The sequence below is a fragment of the Phasianus colchicus genome, chromosome 6 (assembly GCF_987193195.1).
Source record: "Phasianus colchicus chromosome 6, bPhaCol1.hap1.1, whole genome shotgun sequence".
Taxonomy (NCBI): domain Eukaryota; kingdom Metazoa; phylum Chordata; class Aves; order Galliformes; family Phasianidae; genus Phasianus; species Phasianus colchicus.
In genome coordinates, this window is record NC_143441.1 from 7,424,950 (window position 1) to 7,444,757 (window position 19,808).

General features: G+C 39.8%; 1 protein-coding gene across 19 annotated transcripts in view; it reads right to left on the reverse strand.

Annotated features, from left to right (window-relative positions):
* Nucleotides 1-19,808, reverse strand: part of ELMO1 (engulfment and cell motility 1) — a 295,982-nt gene that overhangs the window by 11,402 nt on the left and 264,772 nt on the right. For 15 of the 19 annotated variants that reach the window (XM_090142301.1, XM_090142300.1, XM_031590444.2 and 12 more), the window contains 4 exons: nucleotides 16,053-16,216; nucleotides 10,752-10,864; nucleotides 3,341-3,448; nucleotides 183-265 (listed from right to left, as the gene is read on the reverse strand). In XM_090142301.1, the coding sequence (XP_089998427.1) occupies nucleotides 183-265; nucleotides 3,341-3,448; nucleotides 10,752-10,864; nucleotides 16,053-16,216 (468 nt within the window). The other 4 variants (XM_090142304.1, XM_031590454.2, XM_090142305.1 and 1 more) reach the window with 4 other exon arrangements.

The window sequence follows — 19,808 nt, forward strand, 5'->3', positions numbered from 1 at the left end:
CTGAGTAAAGGACAGTAGGTTGTCCTAACTATTCAACTCAAATGGTCTGAGGTAAAAACAAAGTATGTGTGCATACACAGAAAGGTGTCAGGTTGGAATGGAAAATATTTCTTCAGGGAAGGTTGGGTTGACCAGACTTGCTTTCCTCCAGGTGCGCATGCATATGAATTTGAGAGCCATACCTTGTTTTGTTTAAGAGCTCCTTTCTCCTTCATGTGAGGGCAGTCTTTCCCAGTCACAACAGCTTTTATATCTGCCACTGGCACTGCATTAAAGCAAAAATCCAAGAAGCAACAACAACAAAAACAAACAAACAAAACCAGAAAATGAGTTAAAACCAAGATGCGTAAAAGCTAGTCTAAAAAGAGCCAAGACTAATGTGTTAAAATTGTCACCCCTTGCCATTTCCAGCCTGTTCTAAGAAAGAGAACTGTAATAAAACAACCAGAAGAAGCAATAGCAATTCTTGACAAGATTTCACACCTGTGGATAAAAAGCTGAGTCTTTCCTTGCCTGTTGAGGCTACCCTGGGAAAGAGCATTTCATATACATGTGCATCTGCATTTGGACAGGCTTTGTGTGTATTTGTATATCTTAACAACATATACTGATTTCTCTCTTACTAATGTAATATGCCTGCCTGTCCTGTTACTCTTTCCAGGGCCTCTGGGTAAAGGCTCTGCTAAACAGAGGATGCTGAGTGAATTGGTCCCTTGATCTCTCTCGAATGCTGCTGCCCTTCTGTTAATGCCTACATGCATTTTACAAATACATATTTCTTTATCTAACTGCCATCAGCATTTTAGTTGTTTCAAGTATTAAGAGGAATGAGGATCTACCAAGGCTTATAATAACCCATTCCAATTGCTTTAAAAAGAAAAATGATCAGAAATCATTAAAAAAAAAAAAAAAAAAGGTAGGAAAAAGTTTTGGAAGCTGCTGTCACCCAGACACATTCACAGAGTAAATCTAGCGAGGTCACTAAAACATGCATTTCCCTAAGCTTCAAGTGGAATTCAATTTTCCAATCATGATTACATTATGGAGAATCCATACACTCCACAAAAGTATGGACAGTGAGTGACAGAAAGTTTCTACAATCTATAAATTATCCATTACCACTGTGCCTCAGAAAAGCATCATACGTATAGAACAGCATAATAACATTAAAGCCTGGAAGACTTGAAGTGGTATCAGAAGCTGACTACAAAATGCTGGAGGGTGTGAGCACAGATGTGGCACGCTCACAACAAATAAAGCCCCGAAAAAGAGGACAGCTGCTTTCTGTCCCAGCTGGAATCTGCAGTTTGTTTAACCCTGCCAGCCTGAAGAGAGAGATGACACCCACAGAAGTGGAAAGTTCTAAGTAAAAAACATTTATTTTTGGAAATAGACACAAGTTATTCAAGCTTGGCAAGAAGCACACAAAACAGTTATTTCTCTCAACCCTCCAGCTTCTCATCCACCTGTTTTCTTTCATCTGTTGATCTGTTCACAAATTCTAACAACCTAAAATGATCAGGAAAAGTGAGAAGAATAAGGAGGTCTAAAGGCGTATCCTTCCCCAGAGATGCAAGCCATTGTATTTTGCACATGGAGGACAATCTTAAACATCATATTCAGACCTTTGCAATCCAAAATTCAGTACGAGTGTATCCAAAGAACACCTGAGTATTTTTGGAAAATGTTCTGCCAAATTCTCAATCCAGATTGGCTTGACATGCTTAGAATAATAATGATGCTTTATAATCTTACATCTTGTAATATTCCCAACTCTCTTTTATCAAACTCTAGCAGGGAGGCACAATGATAAATCTTACATTCTTCATAGCCTTTAAATCTGCTGTCCCAACATGATCATGGCATTCCCATAGAGGCTCAAGAGCCTGCAGGAAACACAAATGTAAAGTGAAGTCTGTAGTCAGGGTTGGGGTTTTCACTTTGGAAATATGCTCAAAGCAAACAAATCTGAGAACTGCTGGTCTAGTAACTGTGCTTGCAATTCAAGTGTGACCTTCACTCTCTTTCACAGAATCACAGAATCACAGAATTGCCAGGGTTGGAAGGGACCTCAAGGATCATGAATCTCCAACCCCCTCTGTCATTCTGACACTACTGTAACTTTCAAGAGCTATTTCTCTAAGCCTTGCCCAGTAAAATAGCATCTTGCAGTGCCAATGCAGCAATAGGAGACCCTGTCCTACATTCTGCCAGGACTGCAGTAAGAGCCTGAGGCATCCTGAAGGTACTGAAAAGAAGTGAATGTGACTATGAAGTGACAGGGCTTCAACATCAGACAGGTTCTTCTTTCTCTCACAGACTGAGATTGGGAGCACTTAAAAATTTTAAAAGGTGCTGCCTGCAGATAGGTTGGGGATCAGAAAAGAGAAACAGGTCTTTGTTTTACCAATACAAAGGAAAGTTTAAATCACTGATTTTCTTCTTTCTCAATTTTCAGGCTGAAGAAACTTCTAACATCTACAAAAATTATTCTTTTTGTTATTCCATGGTAGAAATGGAACTACCAACCTGAATTCTTGTACAAGCTGGTCTGATTTGATGATGACAAGAATGGCATTTATTACTTATGGCAGTTCAGACAGAAATAAAAAGCAATGATTCCTTATTCAATACTTATTTTTTTGTTATCATTTTCTGGTGATGGAACTATACCAGTCATCATCTCAGACATCAAAAATACTTTCCCAGAACTCCAGGTTAAACCTCTGTAAGTTATGTTGAAGGACCAAGGATAAATTCTCGAGAGAGCATGATTTTCTGAAGGGCTCCAAAATGACTTTAGTTCCTACAAAACATCCCAAGAAATCTACTGGTAGAGGCTGTCACAAAGGCATGCCCCCTCCAACAAAGTAACACGGAGTCTTTTTAACAGTGTTCAAAGCAAGGTGCTGTCTTTAAACCCACTTGCTATGATAATGAAAAAGACCTCTAATTTTTCAGCCAGTCACTAGATTGTTTGCAACAGAAGAAACAGCTGTCTCCATGGACAGGATGCGCTTCTGAATATGCCAAACTATTTTAATGTGACATCTGCAGTTAGACGAGGAATGAAAATAAACTGTGTTCCTCTCCATGAAATGCACGACATTTCCAAATTGAATGAAATTACAAGCTCATTGGAAAGCTGAGCTCAGTCCTCATATACGCTTGCCAAAACTAGGACAGCAGTATTTGAAGGCATGAGGAAATGTTCTCTGCTCTCTATCTCCATAAAAGAGCTGCTGATAATGTCCTGTATTAAGAAAAAAACCACTACATGTTATAAAGAGGAACTAGCTTGAAAGAAGCAAAAGCAGCACAATCCTTGTGCATAACTTACATTTATCCTGCAAGGAATCATGGGGTACTTCTCCCTGGGGACTTTCTTCCAAGTCTCCGTAGTGCAAGACCTTGTGATTAGGTGAAAGTCGACAATACCAAAATTTGTCTGTCAAAATAAATGCATTAAACAAGGTCAGTGACGTGTTTTCACCTGCATTATCAACGAGGCACTAAGGGAAGGACTGTCCTTTTGTTTTTAGAAGAAATGTTTGGGGGTGTAGGAAAGTAGGGCAGGGACTTTGCTCAGTAATTTCACTTGGCTGAACAAAATTGGCATTTACCACTTCTGTCTTGATTTAACCACTGGTTCCTAAGATAAACATTAGCAAGAAACAACTCGTGGACAAAAACTAAGTAACCACTGCATTGAGTGGCTAACTTTAACGTACCCACAAAAGCTTCATGTTTTGCATGTTTTGTGAAAATTAAGCCAAATTTGGGCACCCTACGCCTGATATATTTGAAATATCCCATAACACGAAAATTTTGTCTCACAGCTTTTTACACACTAGAAGACTGTATTTATAGAGAGACTGGGAACAACAAACATGCAAAGATTTAAAAAACAAACATTAACACCCTTGTCTTGTAGATGACTTAGTGGTTGGTGTGCCCTCAAAAGTATACATATCACACTCCTCTTTGCATTTTATCCCTTGCTAGGACATACATATTTTATGTCTCTGACTTCTCAGGATATAACTTCTCTTAAAATTATTTATTAGATCTACATCCAGCTGGGATAAAGGGCTGGGGGAGCTGGGCAGTCACCAGAGACAGCCTGCGTGTACTCATCTGGATGTTAGCAAAGGAAGGATTCCTTTAGGAGAGTGCTGGCTTTATGGACCCAAAGTTTTTGAAAGGACTCTTAAAGTCTTTTGGCCAGTGATTTCAAATGCAGTGCAATGTGAGGCAGAGAAAGGCAATTCAGTTTTGAATGGCAAAAGAGGACTTGCACACGTTTCTTTAAATTTATTTGTCATGGTTGGTAAAACTGTTTGGGGAAAATAAACCACTCATTTCAAACCATTTTCTGAGCACATGTTCCTTCTGAAAGGTTTCAAAAGATGTGATAAAACACTTACAAAAGGGACAAAACAGTGATGGCGAAGATTTTGATTATTTGCTTCATAGACATAAAGAATACTAAAAAGTTTAGGGGTAGGAGAGCCCTTGATGAAGAGATATTGTGATACAAAGAAAGAGATGCTGAACTGTAAGTAGAATATATGATATTACAGTATAGAGTCAAGAGGAAAATCCACTTACAAAGCTTATGAAATGAGAGAGCAGGAACCCTCACTCAGTAGACTCTCACCTGAAGAACACACACAAAGCCAATTCATTGGAGCAGTTTGTGCATCTCTGAAGGATGTGCACGAAACTTTTATAGATTCAGACCTTTCACAGGGAACCCTACCAGAAACATATCACAACCTGAAGCTTTAAAAAATACATCCTGTTGGAACTGATGGTAGAGTAACTTGCCCCTTGTATACCCAAAGAAAAGACCCTGCTGTGTAGAGAAGGTTCTTCTGCCTACCTTTCACTTCAGTCTCAAAAGAATTCAAAAGAATACACCATACAGATACCAAGATTACAGCTACCATTTTTGTCCTAATAAAAACCAACACAGTCTCACTCCTTTGTCAGTAGCTCAGCCAAGATGTTGCAACTGAAAAATAAATATATATGCCACGAACTCCTTTCAGCTTAGCACAAACAGGGCTGCAGTTTTTACTGAGGGTTTGAAAAGGTTCTTTCCTTAACCTCCTATGAGTGAGAAGATTCTGGTAACCTCGTTCCCATTTCAGTCCCCTGCTCCAATAATAAAAGGGGAAAAATGCTCAGTGACAATTTCTGTACTTCATTTTTAGGAAGGGGTGGTTTTATCTGAAGAAATCCTACCTACCTATCTCTAGAGGCATATGGAGCCCTTTCCAGCAGCTCCCCATAACCCAAGGTTAATTAAAGAACTAATAGCCGTAGACTGCAGCTTGAAGCACGTCCGCTGTGATTCTCCTGTGGGTTCCCCAATAACTGCCATTGTACCACAGATAGGTTGTCAAGGGGAAAACCCTTAAATGAAATCTATACGTGGAACTAACAAGGCTCCCTCAGCTGCAGCCAGGCCAAGCCGGTGATCAGCACATCAGCAGCAGGGTGCAGGCCTCACTGCACCAAGAAGCCTCTGCAGCCACCTCAGCCTTGGCTATCTGGGCTTCTTTTTTACCTCTAGTTTACCAGACAATATCCTGTGTAGATACGTGCACAAGGGGAACAGCTTTGAACGGGATGATGTTGTTCTACTGTGGTGCAGGTGCTGAACACAGCCTCATTGGATGCAGTGCGCATAAAGCAACGCTGCAGTCAAAATAAATACTATATGAAATTGCTCCCACTGACAAGGAGGGTGAAGTAGCCTGAATTACACAACAAGATGTGGGAAGTGGTGAGCTTTTATGTTCAGCTCTAAACAGATGAAATTGAAAAATTAAGCAAAAGAAAAAAGACAACTCTGTTCTCTTCACTATTATCAGGAAGCGATGCTTATAAAACAACAGAAAAGTACCTATCAAAACCTAGAGAGCCCGTAAACACAAGTCTGTGGAGTTGAAATACCACGAGAGGCTTTGAAGACAGGGCAGACCGTGCCCCTTCAGTGGGCAGATCTGTGCTTGGGTATATCTGGAGCCCAGGCAGCTGCCAGCTCAGGAAGGAGTGAAGGACAGAAGTTCAGAGCAGAGCCAGGTTTACATAGGTGCATTCTCACAGAGCTGCCACGAAGCCTCAGTCACTTCTATGAGACACAAGTCCTGCTTTGTGCCAGGTGTTATTACACCTGAAGGAAGGCCTGTGATTCCATCACAATGTTCAGGAGCTATTATTTAAACTTGTCACTGAGTTTTCTGTTTAGTAGCTGACCTTTGACGCCATCAAATTTAAATGCTAGGGATCCTTCTTTGGGAAACAATTATTCTTTCTGCTATTCTTTTCTTTTTAACAAGTTCTTGATTTTTTTTTTTTGATTTTCAAACAATTGCTAGAGCAGTCAGTGGGTTAAATACATCATGGCACATTGTTAAAGACTACAAACAAGGTTAAAGAAAAAAAAAAAAACCCTAATAACAAAACCAACCACAAATTTGGCTGGAAGAGTAATATTCAAAACTGTGACCAAATAGTAGAGCACAGAGCACTGTGCTGATGGGCTGCAGAGTGCCTGACCATTCATACGGTGTTTCCAAGTGCATTAATAGCCAGTGACTCATATGCCCTTAACAATGCTACCCCAAGTGAAGAATTGCTGTGATTAGTGCAGAAGTGCTCTGTGTTGGAGTCTGGAGGAAATAGCTCAGATATTAATGGAAAAATGTCTGAGAGTATACATTTTCTCCCAGAATACGTTCCAGTTTACAAAAAAAACAAGCTTTTTTTTTCTTGCTTTTTTTTTTTTTTCCAGATGAAGGCTGTTCACAGATTTAGTGAAAGGAACATGTTTTAATGTCAGTAAAAGAACACATATTTGCACGCAGATTTTAAATACATGCGTGGACTCAGCCTCTTTCACTGTGCTGTGTTTCTTTCAGATACCACAGTGACACGCTGTCACTCTAACTGGTCTTAATTGGTTAGACAAAAACCAGCAAGCATTGAAAATGATTGGCTATTAATTAGCTTGTGGCAATGCTGGAGGCAGGTTTGGTTAACCATTTTCTCTCAGCAAATCACATGCTCAGAGGATATTATTTTTTATGGGCTTCCAGAGCATGGACCAAAGTAGAAGCAGAATCCTTTTGCAGAAAAAAAGACAAAATGTTCACGTTCAGAATTGGGAGTCACTTATCCTAATGACATGGAAACCTTGTCTTTGCTTGATTTTTTACTTTACATTTTCTCTTTGCAGGTTACTTAAAAAATATGCTGCCTTGTGTTTTTAGTATAATGGTGTGTATCATCAGGCTTGTTTTCCCTTCCAAATAAAATCTATCCAAGAAATCTTGTCTTCAACTGCAAAACCACTTCAATAGCATGCAATTTCTCTATAATCTTTATAAAGCTAAAAGGGGAATTTATTTCCAAGAGTGCATCCAGTGACATTCACTACAAATATACTGGATGACAGCCACGGAAGTGTCTATTATCATCAATAAAATGCCTTCATCTGCTACTTAGCTCTACCGGGAAAAAATAACTTTTGGGGTTATAAAGAGCTTTGTAGGCTTTTGCTTTAGTCTTCATCTTTTCTTTTAGGAATTACCACAGGAAGGAGAAAGCTAAAGAGGGCTGTCTGTCAGCTGACGTCCACAGCCAAAGAACAAAGTGGGAATTCGCAGAGCTTCACAAAATGCTACTGAACAGTGACCAGAAGGGAAGACTGGATTTTACTATTTCATTTCCTATTGATTAAGAATGCCTAATAAAAACAGGAGTTAGTGCTGCAGTTTGTCTGTGAAACACTGCAAGGCAAAGGCTGTGTACTCTTTGAAAGTGGCAAGGATCCTGCTGGGACAACAGTGGTATTTCTGAATTTCAACTACAGAGAAACCCTGCTGAATGATAATCCTGCTCTGAAATGCAAAAGGCAGAGACTACATACACCACACTGCTTAACCTTCAGCCTCACTCCCCACAAAGAATGACCTGTTGGACTGTGGTTTTTCAGCACCAAGTATGTATGAAAGTCTTTTCATCTCTTCTCAAAAGGCCATAAGAGGCTGTAAGTTCCCTGCTTGTTTCTTTTTTGTAAGTCAATTGTCTCAACTTAATGTGACTAACCATGTGTGTCCTACCACATGTTCAAACAACAGTCTAAATGGAAGTTTGCTCTGCAGTCTTTATCATGGAATAATGCCAGTTAATTATTTTTTAAATAGGCAATTTAATGCTTTCAGCTTCTCCTGTGCAGTACATGTTCAGGTTCCTCTTGTGTAATCTGTAGACTTGCAAAATTTGTACCAGGACAGTTTCACAGTAAAAAAATAAATAAATAAATAAATCAGAGGAATGGTAAAAGAAGCAAGTACACATGCTGAAGTAAAACAACTACCTGATCTTACCATGAAGACAAGGAATTTGCTACATAATAGGCAAACCATGATGCCTTCCTGTGTTTCCCACTTGTGTTTTATCAAACTGGATGGTGCACGGCCATACTCCATAGCAAGAGCTGGAGCAGAATGCAGGTGCTGGGGCTCCTGCTGACCCCTGAGCAAGCAGAGGGCACAGATACTGAAGGGCTGGCTGGGGACATGAGATGAGGAGCCAGGGTAAAGCTAAGAGAAGACATACTCAGGAATTTATGTTTTCTGTCATTTTTTTATCATAATACTCAGGAACATTATACAAAAATTGGACTGCCCTGATGTTTAGCATCATTTGCTAAACCTCTGGCTTTCCGTTCTCTTTTGGTCATGTTTTAGCTCCTGACATCATGAGGGCTGGTCTGACAGCTCGCTCTGCTTGAGGTACAGGAAACACAAAGGGACAAAAGTCAATTTCAGAATAGCTTATTTGACTTTATGCCAGCTGTCATTATTTGCTCTTTCAGACAATGCCAAGCATTGTACATATGTAAAAATGGACTGTTCACAATTAAATGACTTCTAAGCCAAACATGTTTATGTTTAATATTCTTTGCTTGTTCGTTAGACTGCACAGTAATGGCTGTCGTGTTTTCTTCCTCCCTTCCTCCCAGGCAATACCTTACACTTTTGCTTCAGGGAATATAGGATACAGGAAGTCAAGCATAAAGCATGCACAACTTTAAGGCATGTGGAATTATGTCCTTCTAAATGGGCATGCGAATCTGACAAAAAAGCTCAACTGTATGTTTCTGAGAAAATACACAAGTTCTTCAAGGCACGACTACACATTTTCATCGTTCCCAAAGAGTCACAAACCCTTTCAGCCCTAAAATAAATATGACATCAAAGAAATTAATATGATGTCCCATACAGTTCACTCCAAGCCATAATGCACAGCAGCCTTCTTAACCGTGGACCAGAAGATCAAGTTGATTTTTTTCTTTTTCGTTTTATTTTCCTTTAACTTCAAGTCCACTCAAATAAGCCGAACCAGTTTATACACTCCAATGTTTTTGATCCTATGAATCATGGACTGACAACAATAAAATAGTCTAGTTTCAACTTGGGGATGTGCTAAAACAAATACGTTTGCCAAAGACTCTGCACCTTCTCTAGAATTTTAGTCATTTGGATTAAGGGTCTGAAAGGAATAAAATAAAAACCCCTCACTACTGATAGCTGAACAATACTACATATTACTTTAGGTACTTTTACCCCATGAAGATGCTCCTACGGGGGAAATATGCCACCCTATGAAATCTATACAGAAGCTGCAGTGGAATATTCATGCTCTTTCCCTAAACTCTGTGCAAAGAGCTTTATAGAGGCTTGCAGCCTTGTCAGAGAAGGTATAAAGCTGCATCATAATTTTCTGTGACTCCACTCTTTGATAAAGGCTTAAAAATTTCCAAAATAACCACTGCACATTAAGGAAATTTGCCTGCTTATTTCTTAGGACTAAGGCACTGCAGGGATTATTCCTTCTGTGAGGAAAGCAGTTCTCCACAATTAATTTGAATGTTGCAAATATTGATCTTCTGCGGTAAGTAACTTTCTATTTTGCATTGCATTTGCAGTGGGGAAGGAAACAGCAACCTTTATCCCCACAAAATAGAGGTTCTAAAGGGAATTTTTTTGATACAACCTCACATTAATCTATTGAATTTACATTATGTTCCCATTATTTTGTTTTGAGAAAGAAGTATTCCTCTCTGAGGGGAAAAAGAACCATAAAGATTTGACTGTATTAAAATGAGCAGTAAATCTAGTACTGAGCAATGACTCATAGGTTTGGGAAAATAATCTTCTCACGTCAATCATTATTCATCTAAGTGTACACAAATTACTGATCTAAGTGGTTTTTAAAAGCATATTTAAAGACTATAATATATTTAATGTATATGGCAATACACAACAAACATTAAGGACAGGCAGTACTAGAGGGAAGGGTGCAAAATGAGTTCATACACACATTTTGGACATCTGCTGTTTGATTAGTAATAGTGGTTAGATTTTGTTCAGAGAGGACAAGAAGTCTGGACATCAGACAGAAATGAAAATACTTAGTTCAGGGTGCAAGACTGCTGTTTGAGATTTTCATCAAATGCTGGACTTGAATTCCAGATGAAGCCCAAACCAGTTCCAGTGAAACAGTAAATCCTACAATTGTAACTAGGAGATGCTTTCAGATGCCCCCTGGTAAAAGCAGTCAGTCAGGACAGCAATAAAACCAAGGATCTTGCTAGTAGGAGCAGTACTCATCCTCTCAACTTTTAGAGGAAAGTGACAATAAAAAGCCAGACCAGGCAGTCTGAGCTGTACCTTGCCGACGTCGACTGTTCAGTTTCCTAAAGCAGGTGCCCTCCACAAGTCGATTAAGACGTTGCTGCTTGATCAGTTCTAAGATCTCAGGCTGAATCTTCTCTTTCAGTTCCCTTGGGAAGGAATAAAGAAGGCACTTATGAGATTCAATCAAAACCTGCCCCTTTCTCTCTGAAACGAAGAGTCTCACAAGATGTTCATGTCCAAAGAGGAGACAACTCAGAAGCATGCCCAGGTCAGAATTTAACCTGCTTCAGAATGAGACTGTTTTCTTATAAAAGGGCATGGGAGTCAGGCTTTCTCTGTTCTAGACATCTCCCTGCTATAGCATCAGCGTATGACTCAGGGAACTTACTTGTTTCTTAGCTTATGCAGCTAAAAATAACACTTGCTATAATGCACTGACAAGCCTTCTCTGCAGCAAATAATGCTCTTTCATCACAGGAACACTGGGAAGCTTATTTAAGGGTCTCTCACCTTTTCTTGTATGATGCTCTGCTAGCGTACTTTACTAGCATTATTATTTAGGACAACACAAGGAGGCTAAAACACACTTTGAATAAAAAAAACAAACAAACAACAGTGAACAATGCTAATGAGGCAAAACAATGACCAGCTTTGTATTCTTGGTATTGAACTTACGCCATACAACTAATTCATTATTGACAGAATTTGGTGGAAAAGTAACCCATGATGGGGACTGCTCGAGGATCAAGCTTTACCTCTGCCCAGCAGTGCAAAAAAAAACAGCAGTGCATTTAATAGCATTATTATATACTCCTGAGAAAACCCATTTTCTACATTCTGCTTTGATAAAAGCAATCAACGTGTCAAGAACAAGGTGTAAAATGTATGCATGTAATATTTAAAATTGGATTTCATATATCATCACATGGACTCAGAGATGTCTGAAGTAATCAGTTATATCCTCACTAAGATTCATTAAGAATATATAAAAGACAGGTTGAAACATTAACTTGACAGTAAGCCTAGTAAGATTTAAAAAATAACTAAATGCGAAGATGGTTTATAAAATATGAAGCATGTCAGAACCATAATTCCACATTGCTGTACATTGCATTAGGTAACACCAAAACTCATTTTGTGTGGCAGTATGTTCCAGTGATCATCATCAAAAGAAAACAAAACTGTGCTATTCCATGGATAAAATAAAACTGTCCACTTCTTAAACACTTAGGGACTTTAGCCTTTGCTGATTTCCACATTCATGTGCATCTGGCAACTCTGATGTGCCAACACCCCACTGAAACCACTGGAAATTCTCTTAGAGGGATGAAGGCTTTTAAACAGAAATGTCCTAATTCTCACAGGTACTAACAAAATGGTTGGAGTACCTGATGCATATTTACAAGCTGTGAAAATCTAGCTGGTCAAAAAATCAAGTAAGCATTGTAACTATAGAAACAGGCCACCTCTCAGGAACATACAATTAGTCCTTCAGGATAATTTTCAAATGTTGTTTTCTTATTGGGAACTGTGGTAGGAATGTGCTGAATGGTTACATTCTGTGATTAGAAGAATTCTGTGACTGAACAGATGTCTTCCCTTTCTGAGCTGATGAGCTTCCCCATTCCTCAGGTAAGAGCTGGGAACAGGGACATAGAAAAGTAGTGCTAAACCATAGGGCAATGACTGAGCAGTCCAAGGTACAGTCCAAGACACAGCCAGACTAATTCCAAGCATTCAAAATTGATATAAACATCTGTGTGATGTTTCGGTGGTTTAATTTAGAAAACAGATTATTATCATTAAAGACATGCTAAAGATAGCCTAACATTAGGTTTCTAAGACAGTATGGAAAAAAAAATTCAAAAACTACTGGGTCATCTAGCACATTAATACCTGACTAGTTACTCATAGTATTCCCTCTTATGTCTTCTAAAGTCCCATTTTCCCTTTACAAAGTGGAGGAACATTTTTAAGCAATTCAAAAAGGAAGAAGCAATCCCCTCTATAGTACCTCAGTGTCTAAGATTTCCTGGATGAGAAAGGGAGGTAGGGGAGCCTTCTGCCTTCTTGCTGATGTGCCAGAGCCCCTCTACACATGTGCATAATTTGCCTTCAGGACTGTGAAGCTGAGAGGTAGTACCTCCTTCAGTTTTACAGTCCCCATGCTTCATAACACAGAGGAACAAAGAGTTGAAGGAAGATCGTAAATGCAAATATATTTTTGGAAAAATTATTTATGCTCCTTTAGATGACATCAGCTGAACAGTCTGTGCCTTGTGAAGAGCAAGAACAAACTAGGAAAGCTGAAGGAGACAGTAGCTTTAAAAATTGCTGTTAGCTTCCTACTGTGTTCCTGTGATGTAAGAATGACAAAAGTCAGTGGGCTGACATGACAGAAGGGCTGATGGAACTATGGAGTAATATACGAGCGCTGATTTTCTGATCTCACTGGTCTCAGCACTATAGGCTGCTGACATCAGTTACATATTTTTAAAATAACAGACTTAGATTATCTGCAAATCTGAATGTTACTGAATTTTTCTTTTTCTTTTTCTTTTTTTTAATTATACAGATGATTCTAGCTTTAATTCAGCACCAGTTCTACCTGCCCCTATCTTCTGCTTTTTCTGCTTATAACTAAGACTCTTTCTTGTCAGCTGTTCTCCTTCCAGGATGGGGCATGCTGTAGTCATTTAAATCATTAAAACGTAATGGAAGACTAATCCCAGGACTGCTTTCATGGGTTTTGTCCTTTTGTCTTTCTGGTGGGTAGCTATGTACTCTTCTAATCACTTCATGCATTCAGAGCAGGCATTAGTGAATCTTTAACACTGCAGAGAAATCTGTCAAGATAAAAAGCCAAAAAGCATCCACTTGCCTTCTTCCCTCTATTTCCCAGTACGTGCTGATTTTCACTCAGATATTGCCTAGCAGTGTCTCTCTAACTGACATGAACTCTCCTTTAACCATCAAGCCTCCGCCATGGACATCACAATTTTATCCATTATTACCCCATCCCTGCTGCATTTAATGCTGCAAGATGATCTCAGGATTCAGAACACACCCTCTTTCACAGCCATTCAAAATGAACCAGTAACATTTTACAGCCCTGTGGAATGGCTGTTTGGATGATCAGTAGTGATCCCAAGCTCTTGCATGCATTCTGTTCTGAAAAATTTCATATTTTCCCCCATCTGAAGAAACTCTGGTGCACAATACAACAATGCTCTTACAGAAGAAACAATTACTTACAAAACAAGGTTGCTGTAGTTACAGGGATCTAAGGCAATGCTTTCCAACTTACACTGAGTCCAACTTAACTGAAACTTCTCTGATCTGGCAGAGAAGTTAAAAAACTCAAACCATCAGTACTTATACAAAGAACAGCAAAAGAAAGATTTCTGTCATGTTAAAGACAGGAAAAACCATCATCCGACTGCCATATGCTCACACAGAATTAAACAAGGCCCACTGACTTTAAATTCAGCTGTGCACAATCTCTTTTAGCATATCTGTAAAGCTTTAAAATATACAGTAGAGCCACGATTGCTCTCTTCACTCACAGTCTCTTTCCCTACAATGGGACCATGATTCTGTACTTCTATCAATTGTGCCATCTATGCAATTTGAGAGAGTTCAGTACATAGAATCAAATCAAAGGGGAAAATGAAAGAGCCATTTCTTTTCACTGTCAAGAATGAGTGATCGTGGATGCAATCGAAATGCAAATTCATAGAGTCAAATCTCTGCAAATGCAGTTGTGATTGCTGAAATACCTTATCAATTTACTCAGCCTTTATAGCCTTTAGGCTTAGCCTTTGTCCTGAATCTGAAATAAGTCTGGTAACATTTTAGTTTCCTTTCACTACCTGTGTTAACTGTTTCCTTCATGTCACCTGGGGGAAGGAAATTCCAAACCAGGGCAGCAACTAGCTAGAGCCATGCTGGACATAAAGAGCTTGCAGAGGGCAACTGGCCAGTTTCATGAGGCTATGCAAGGCTGCAAGAGAATACAGTTAGTTGACCTGTATCATAGCTAAACAGTTGACTCACAGCAGAAGCAAGGAAAATGAGCAGCTTTGGTGACAAGCTTAGCAGTACTGAGCAGCTCTGATCCACTGAGCACTGCACAGGATTGGCAGGGGATTTTGAGCAGTGTAATGATGCAAAAGTGACTGGAACCATTTGTAACTGCTTAATTGATGCACTGAGTGACATCAGTTATAATTGGGCATTAGGTCCTATCTTCTAAAACACTGAAAACATAAAAGAAGCATTTCCCCTTTGATCCACAATGGTATGATTAAAGTGTAGTCTATTTAGCTTATGCTTCCTCTGTTGCCCTGCTGCCCTTGGATAAAGACATCTCCAGAGCTCATACTTAGATGTATCTATACCCTTCAGAAACAAATCAAAACGAGCATCTAACATCAGAATTCTGAAATGTCCTGGTCCAAATCCTTCCCTATAGCTTTGCTTTGTGATGAAGATTTGGAAAATTACAAGCCAATATGCTTCAAACATAATCAAGATTTCATGACATTTCTACTGACATTTCTGGAATCCTCACCATTTCTCCGCTGACCTCAAAAGGTTCCTGCTATCCCTTTGTGCACCATGGAGTCTGAACTTGTCCTGTGCCATTAGATCAGCCATGAGCCCTGGTCCAGAGCCAAGCACGGCCTCCATTTCTCATGTAACAGAACAAAGGGTGTTCTGAGCAGCAGGCAGGAGCTGTGATGGTGATTAGCATTTGATTCTTTGCAGTAAACAACGTGGAAATGAGAATCCCATTGTTATGCTACCACAGTGTTATCATTTACAAATAAATAATAGCTTTTCATTAACACCAAAGATAATGCCCTGAAGAAAGATAGTAATACATAATCCCACTCTTTTCTGGAGCCACTATGTATTGACTCTCATTCTGAACTTGTCTGGCTCAGAGAAGTAGCATTTGCAATTTTTGTCCCTTGGACAGAAGACAAAGTTTAAAAAAAATGGAACAAAAAAGCCAACACTGACAATGAAAACAATTTATATGCACAAGCATACAAAGACAGGAAATGTCAGAGCACTGTTTCACACAAATGAGCCATGTGAGACCTTGTAGGAATTTGGTGAATCTGATTTAACTGAATTCAATGAAAAAGTTGAGATTCCCAGCAGAAGAAATCAAACACACTTCAAGCAGATGCTGTACTACTGTTTCTGAGCACAGCTCCCTGGGCAGCCTACTTCCTCAGGTTACCCCTGAAGAGCTCATAAATGTCAATCACATTTGTTAATCCTCTGATGCAAACATGGGTTAGGAGAGAAGACAGTACTTACAGAATTGGACGAGACTGGAAATCTTCCTGGTTCATTCTTTCAGACTGGCGTATTTTCAGTATTTCTGTGTAACTGAGATTCTGAAGCTTACTCTTGAACTGATCCAGTGAGCTAGGCTTGGTAGTGAGTGCTCTCATTATCTGTTCTTTCACTACCTGCATTACCTGTGGTTGACAAGAAAAGGAAAAGAAAACATATGTTCATCTTCTGTGATTTTGTTTCAAGTCTTGTTCAGTATCACAGCAAGGTTTCTAGTTTCCATTGGGTTCCTGGACACCAAAGCAGAGATTCCCCAGTAGTGTACAAACCCCATTCCCAATTTTCCTGTGCTGCCTGGGGAAAGGAGGAAGTAGAGGAATTGAGATCAAAGTTGAGTCTGGGAAGAGGTCCCAGAAGCCAGTATATAGGTGCAGAAGCTGGTTCGTGCTATCAGGTTCTCAAGTCAATTGCTCAATAGCATAACTAGAAAAGGATTCAACTTCTGGCAGGACAATGCAGCTTTCAGAAAAAGCTCTTCTGCTCTGTAGTGAGAAAACTATTGTTTCAGGAGGCTGGTGGGGAGAGGGTCAATCACCACTTGGCTGTCTCCCTGAGCAGCTGAGCTACAGCATCTCGTTACAGGATTGTAAATCCTGCTCTTTCTGCGGGTTGTGTGCTCTTGTCAGCAAGAACATGGCTCTTCTGGGCTAATGCTCCTGTCATGTTGGGGACAGGCACACACACACGTACAAAACACACTTGTAACAGCATGACAAAGCTGTGATGTCCTAAGGAGCCAAGAGTGCAGATGCACATCCTGACTTCTGCCAGCTCGACACAGGTGACGTGTACAAGCCGCAGGGTCTAGTTGCCCACTGGACACACTGCAGAGAGATTTTCAGACCTTGCAACTACCCTGCTGGACCTCAAAGCTGCTCTTCTGACCATGTGTGAAGCCACTGACTGTGTCCTGTTGCTTCCCTCAGTGCTGTCATAGTGAGAGAAGGGACAGTCTGGCCATATGGTTGTCCTTGTGAACATTATTATGTGCTAAGTTCTTCCTGTCCCCTCCTTCCCTTCTGCCTTGCAGCTATTTTGTTTCAATACTCAGCATGTTCAACATGAATGAATCTCCATGGTTTCTCAAATGGAGAGAGACTGGTATGTCCATTTCTGGGCTCATCAGTACAAGAGAAAGATGGAAGGAGTCCAACAAGATGATAAAGATGACCAAGAAGTGATAAAGAAACCGGAACATCTCTTGTAAGGGAGACATGGTCCTGGGCACCCTGCTCTGGGTGTCTTGACTTGAGCAGAGATTAGACCAGGTGAGTCCACTGGTCCCTTCTCATCTCAACCCTTTGGTGATCCTGCAAAAGCTCCACACTGCAGGCACTTTATGATCATATACAGTGAAGGAAAGGGAACTTGTTAACAGAGAACATTAGTCAGAATGAAGACACCAACTTGCCTCAGATATTAGAGCATTGCTTTTGAAGCAATGTCATAAACAACGCAAACCAAAAACAAGAATGAAGGATGGGTGGGCAACACCCACCAATCTGACTATTAATTATTTTATCAGAGAAAACTGCTGAGACACAGTTAACTAAGGGGAAGTGCTTGGCTTCATTTCAAATGGTTTCACATGACAGATTACTGTGTTTCTCTCCAAATTGTGGATTCATTTCCTTTCCCTAGTGCTGGTGCAAATCGCACATCTTGAAACATCTGATGCTGTGCTGAAGCTGGCTGAAACAAGATTTCCACTTTTAGAAAGGCCCATCCCACCCAAATCCAACAGCTAGAAAGCAGTAGGAAGCAGTAACCAACTTCGATGGTATCAAGGCAGATGTGACCAAAATTAAACTGCTACACAGAGGCCAAAAGCTTTTTCTGCACTGTTTGTTTCAATTTCTTCTTCTACCTTCACCACGTATCTTAAAACAGAAGCTCAGCCCCTCAGAGGTTCCCTAGTCATTCTGAAAATTTACCTTTACATATGAATATTTCATTGCTTCACATGTGCTGCCTCAATCTTCTAACTCTCATTGCCTGCACTATGTTTTCTGTTTTTAATTCCTTAGATGTAACTTCCTTCCTAGATGTAATCCATAAACTGTGTCCAACAGCTGAAAGTAAGCAGTTAATAAATGGAAGACAGTCGCCTACAGGAACCACATCCATCCTAAATATATCCTCCAAGAGCAACATGTTTCTTACGAAGCTGTTTGCCCAGCTGGATAACAAATGCCTTTGCCACATTTCCATGCACCCTTACAAGATCTTACTCTTGGTAAATCTTGGAAATCTGGCCCAGACAAAGAAGAGGTCCAGTCCATCCACTCCTAAAAATCGAACAGACTGCTGTGTGCCTGTGCAAGTCTTCTGAAACTTAGTTTGAAGACAGAAAGAAACCTTGAGTTCTCTACTCTATAGCTATGCAGTGTGTCTTTTACACAGAGAACCATCTGTTCTCAGATGGTGGCCGCATTCAGCCAAATATTTCACAGCACTTTATTAGCTGAGAATCAGCTACTTTCCCAGCTGAAGGGTGAACTCCTCTTGCTTAGTAAAGCCTACATAATGGTTACATTTAGTCTCACCAGCCCAAGTGTGATAAACATGCTGTCACACTTTGGAAACCACAATCCGAACACCTGAATGACAATACTGTCCAATGAGATGTGTGGCATACTCCTATTGATTTCTCTGGGTCTTTTAATACCTGAAAGAGCTTAGGAAAGGCAATGGATGAAGCTCTGCTAAAGGAAAAGTGGAAAAAAAGTACACTGACAAGCCCAGCAAGGAGTAGGATGCCTAAAATTACCTTCTCCTCTTTTATCTGCCTTCTTTGCAATGACTACTAATTGCTGCCAGTTAATATATCATATAAAAGTTTTACATTAATTACAGTTAATTATTATTAGCAGCCATACCGGTTGCTAAACCACTAAACCAGAGTTGCAAGCAAACATAGTCCTTCAATCATGACCATGGATGCTCTCATTCATGCGTGGTTGCAAAATCCTACATAAGCCCTTGCTTTCCTTCTGCGTTACTCACTGTTGTGGTTAACATGCAAATAATTCCTCTTCTTTGCTCTAATCTAAAAAGTTGTTGATGGAATATCATCAAGTAGCTCCTTGGTTTATGGGCTGCCCTTGTTCCCAAAACAGAAGGCAGGAAGCATGCACCCTGGGCCCAGTATTTAAGGGGTGATCAATTGCCTTGTAATGTTTATAGCAAATAATATTTAACTTGTCCAGAATGTCAAAGCTGTTGGTTGCAGTGAGTCTCCTGAGCATTTGAGATCCACTGCCAAGATCTTCTAATCTGTTCCAAATTTCTAAAGCTGAGCTGCCAGCCGTTGATTACTGCTGTCTCAGAGACAGCAGTAATCCTCCTTGTGTATCTGACCTTACAATGAAATTAAAAGTATGCTCTACTCAATATAACTGTACATAAACACTGCAGATAGTTGTTGTAATTGCATTACACTTTGCTTCTCCTACTGAGAGAGGAGTGTTTTAGAAGGCGCATTTTGTATCTGATGACCTTTTGTACAGTAAGAGGATTCCAAGTTCTGCATTATGACAAGGACAGGTAACTTCACATAGACATGAAGAGGAAAACGGAAGGAAAAAAAAAGTAAAAAAAAAAACAACTTTTTTTTTTATTTAACCAAAATATCTATGGCATAAAGGACCTTATTCCCAGCCTTTTATTTAACTAATCTGTCTTACATTTCTATGGTTCATATTCATAACCTTAAAT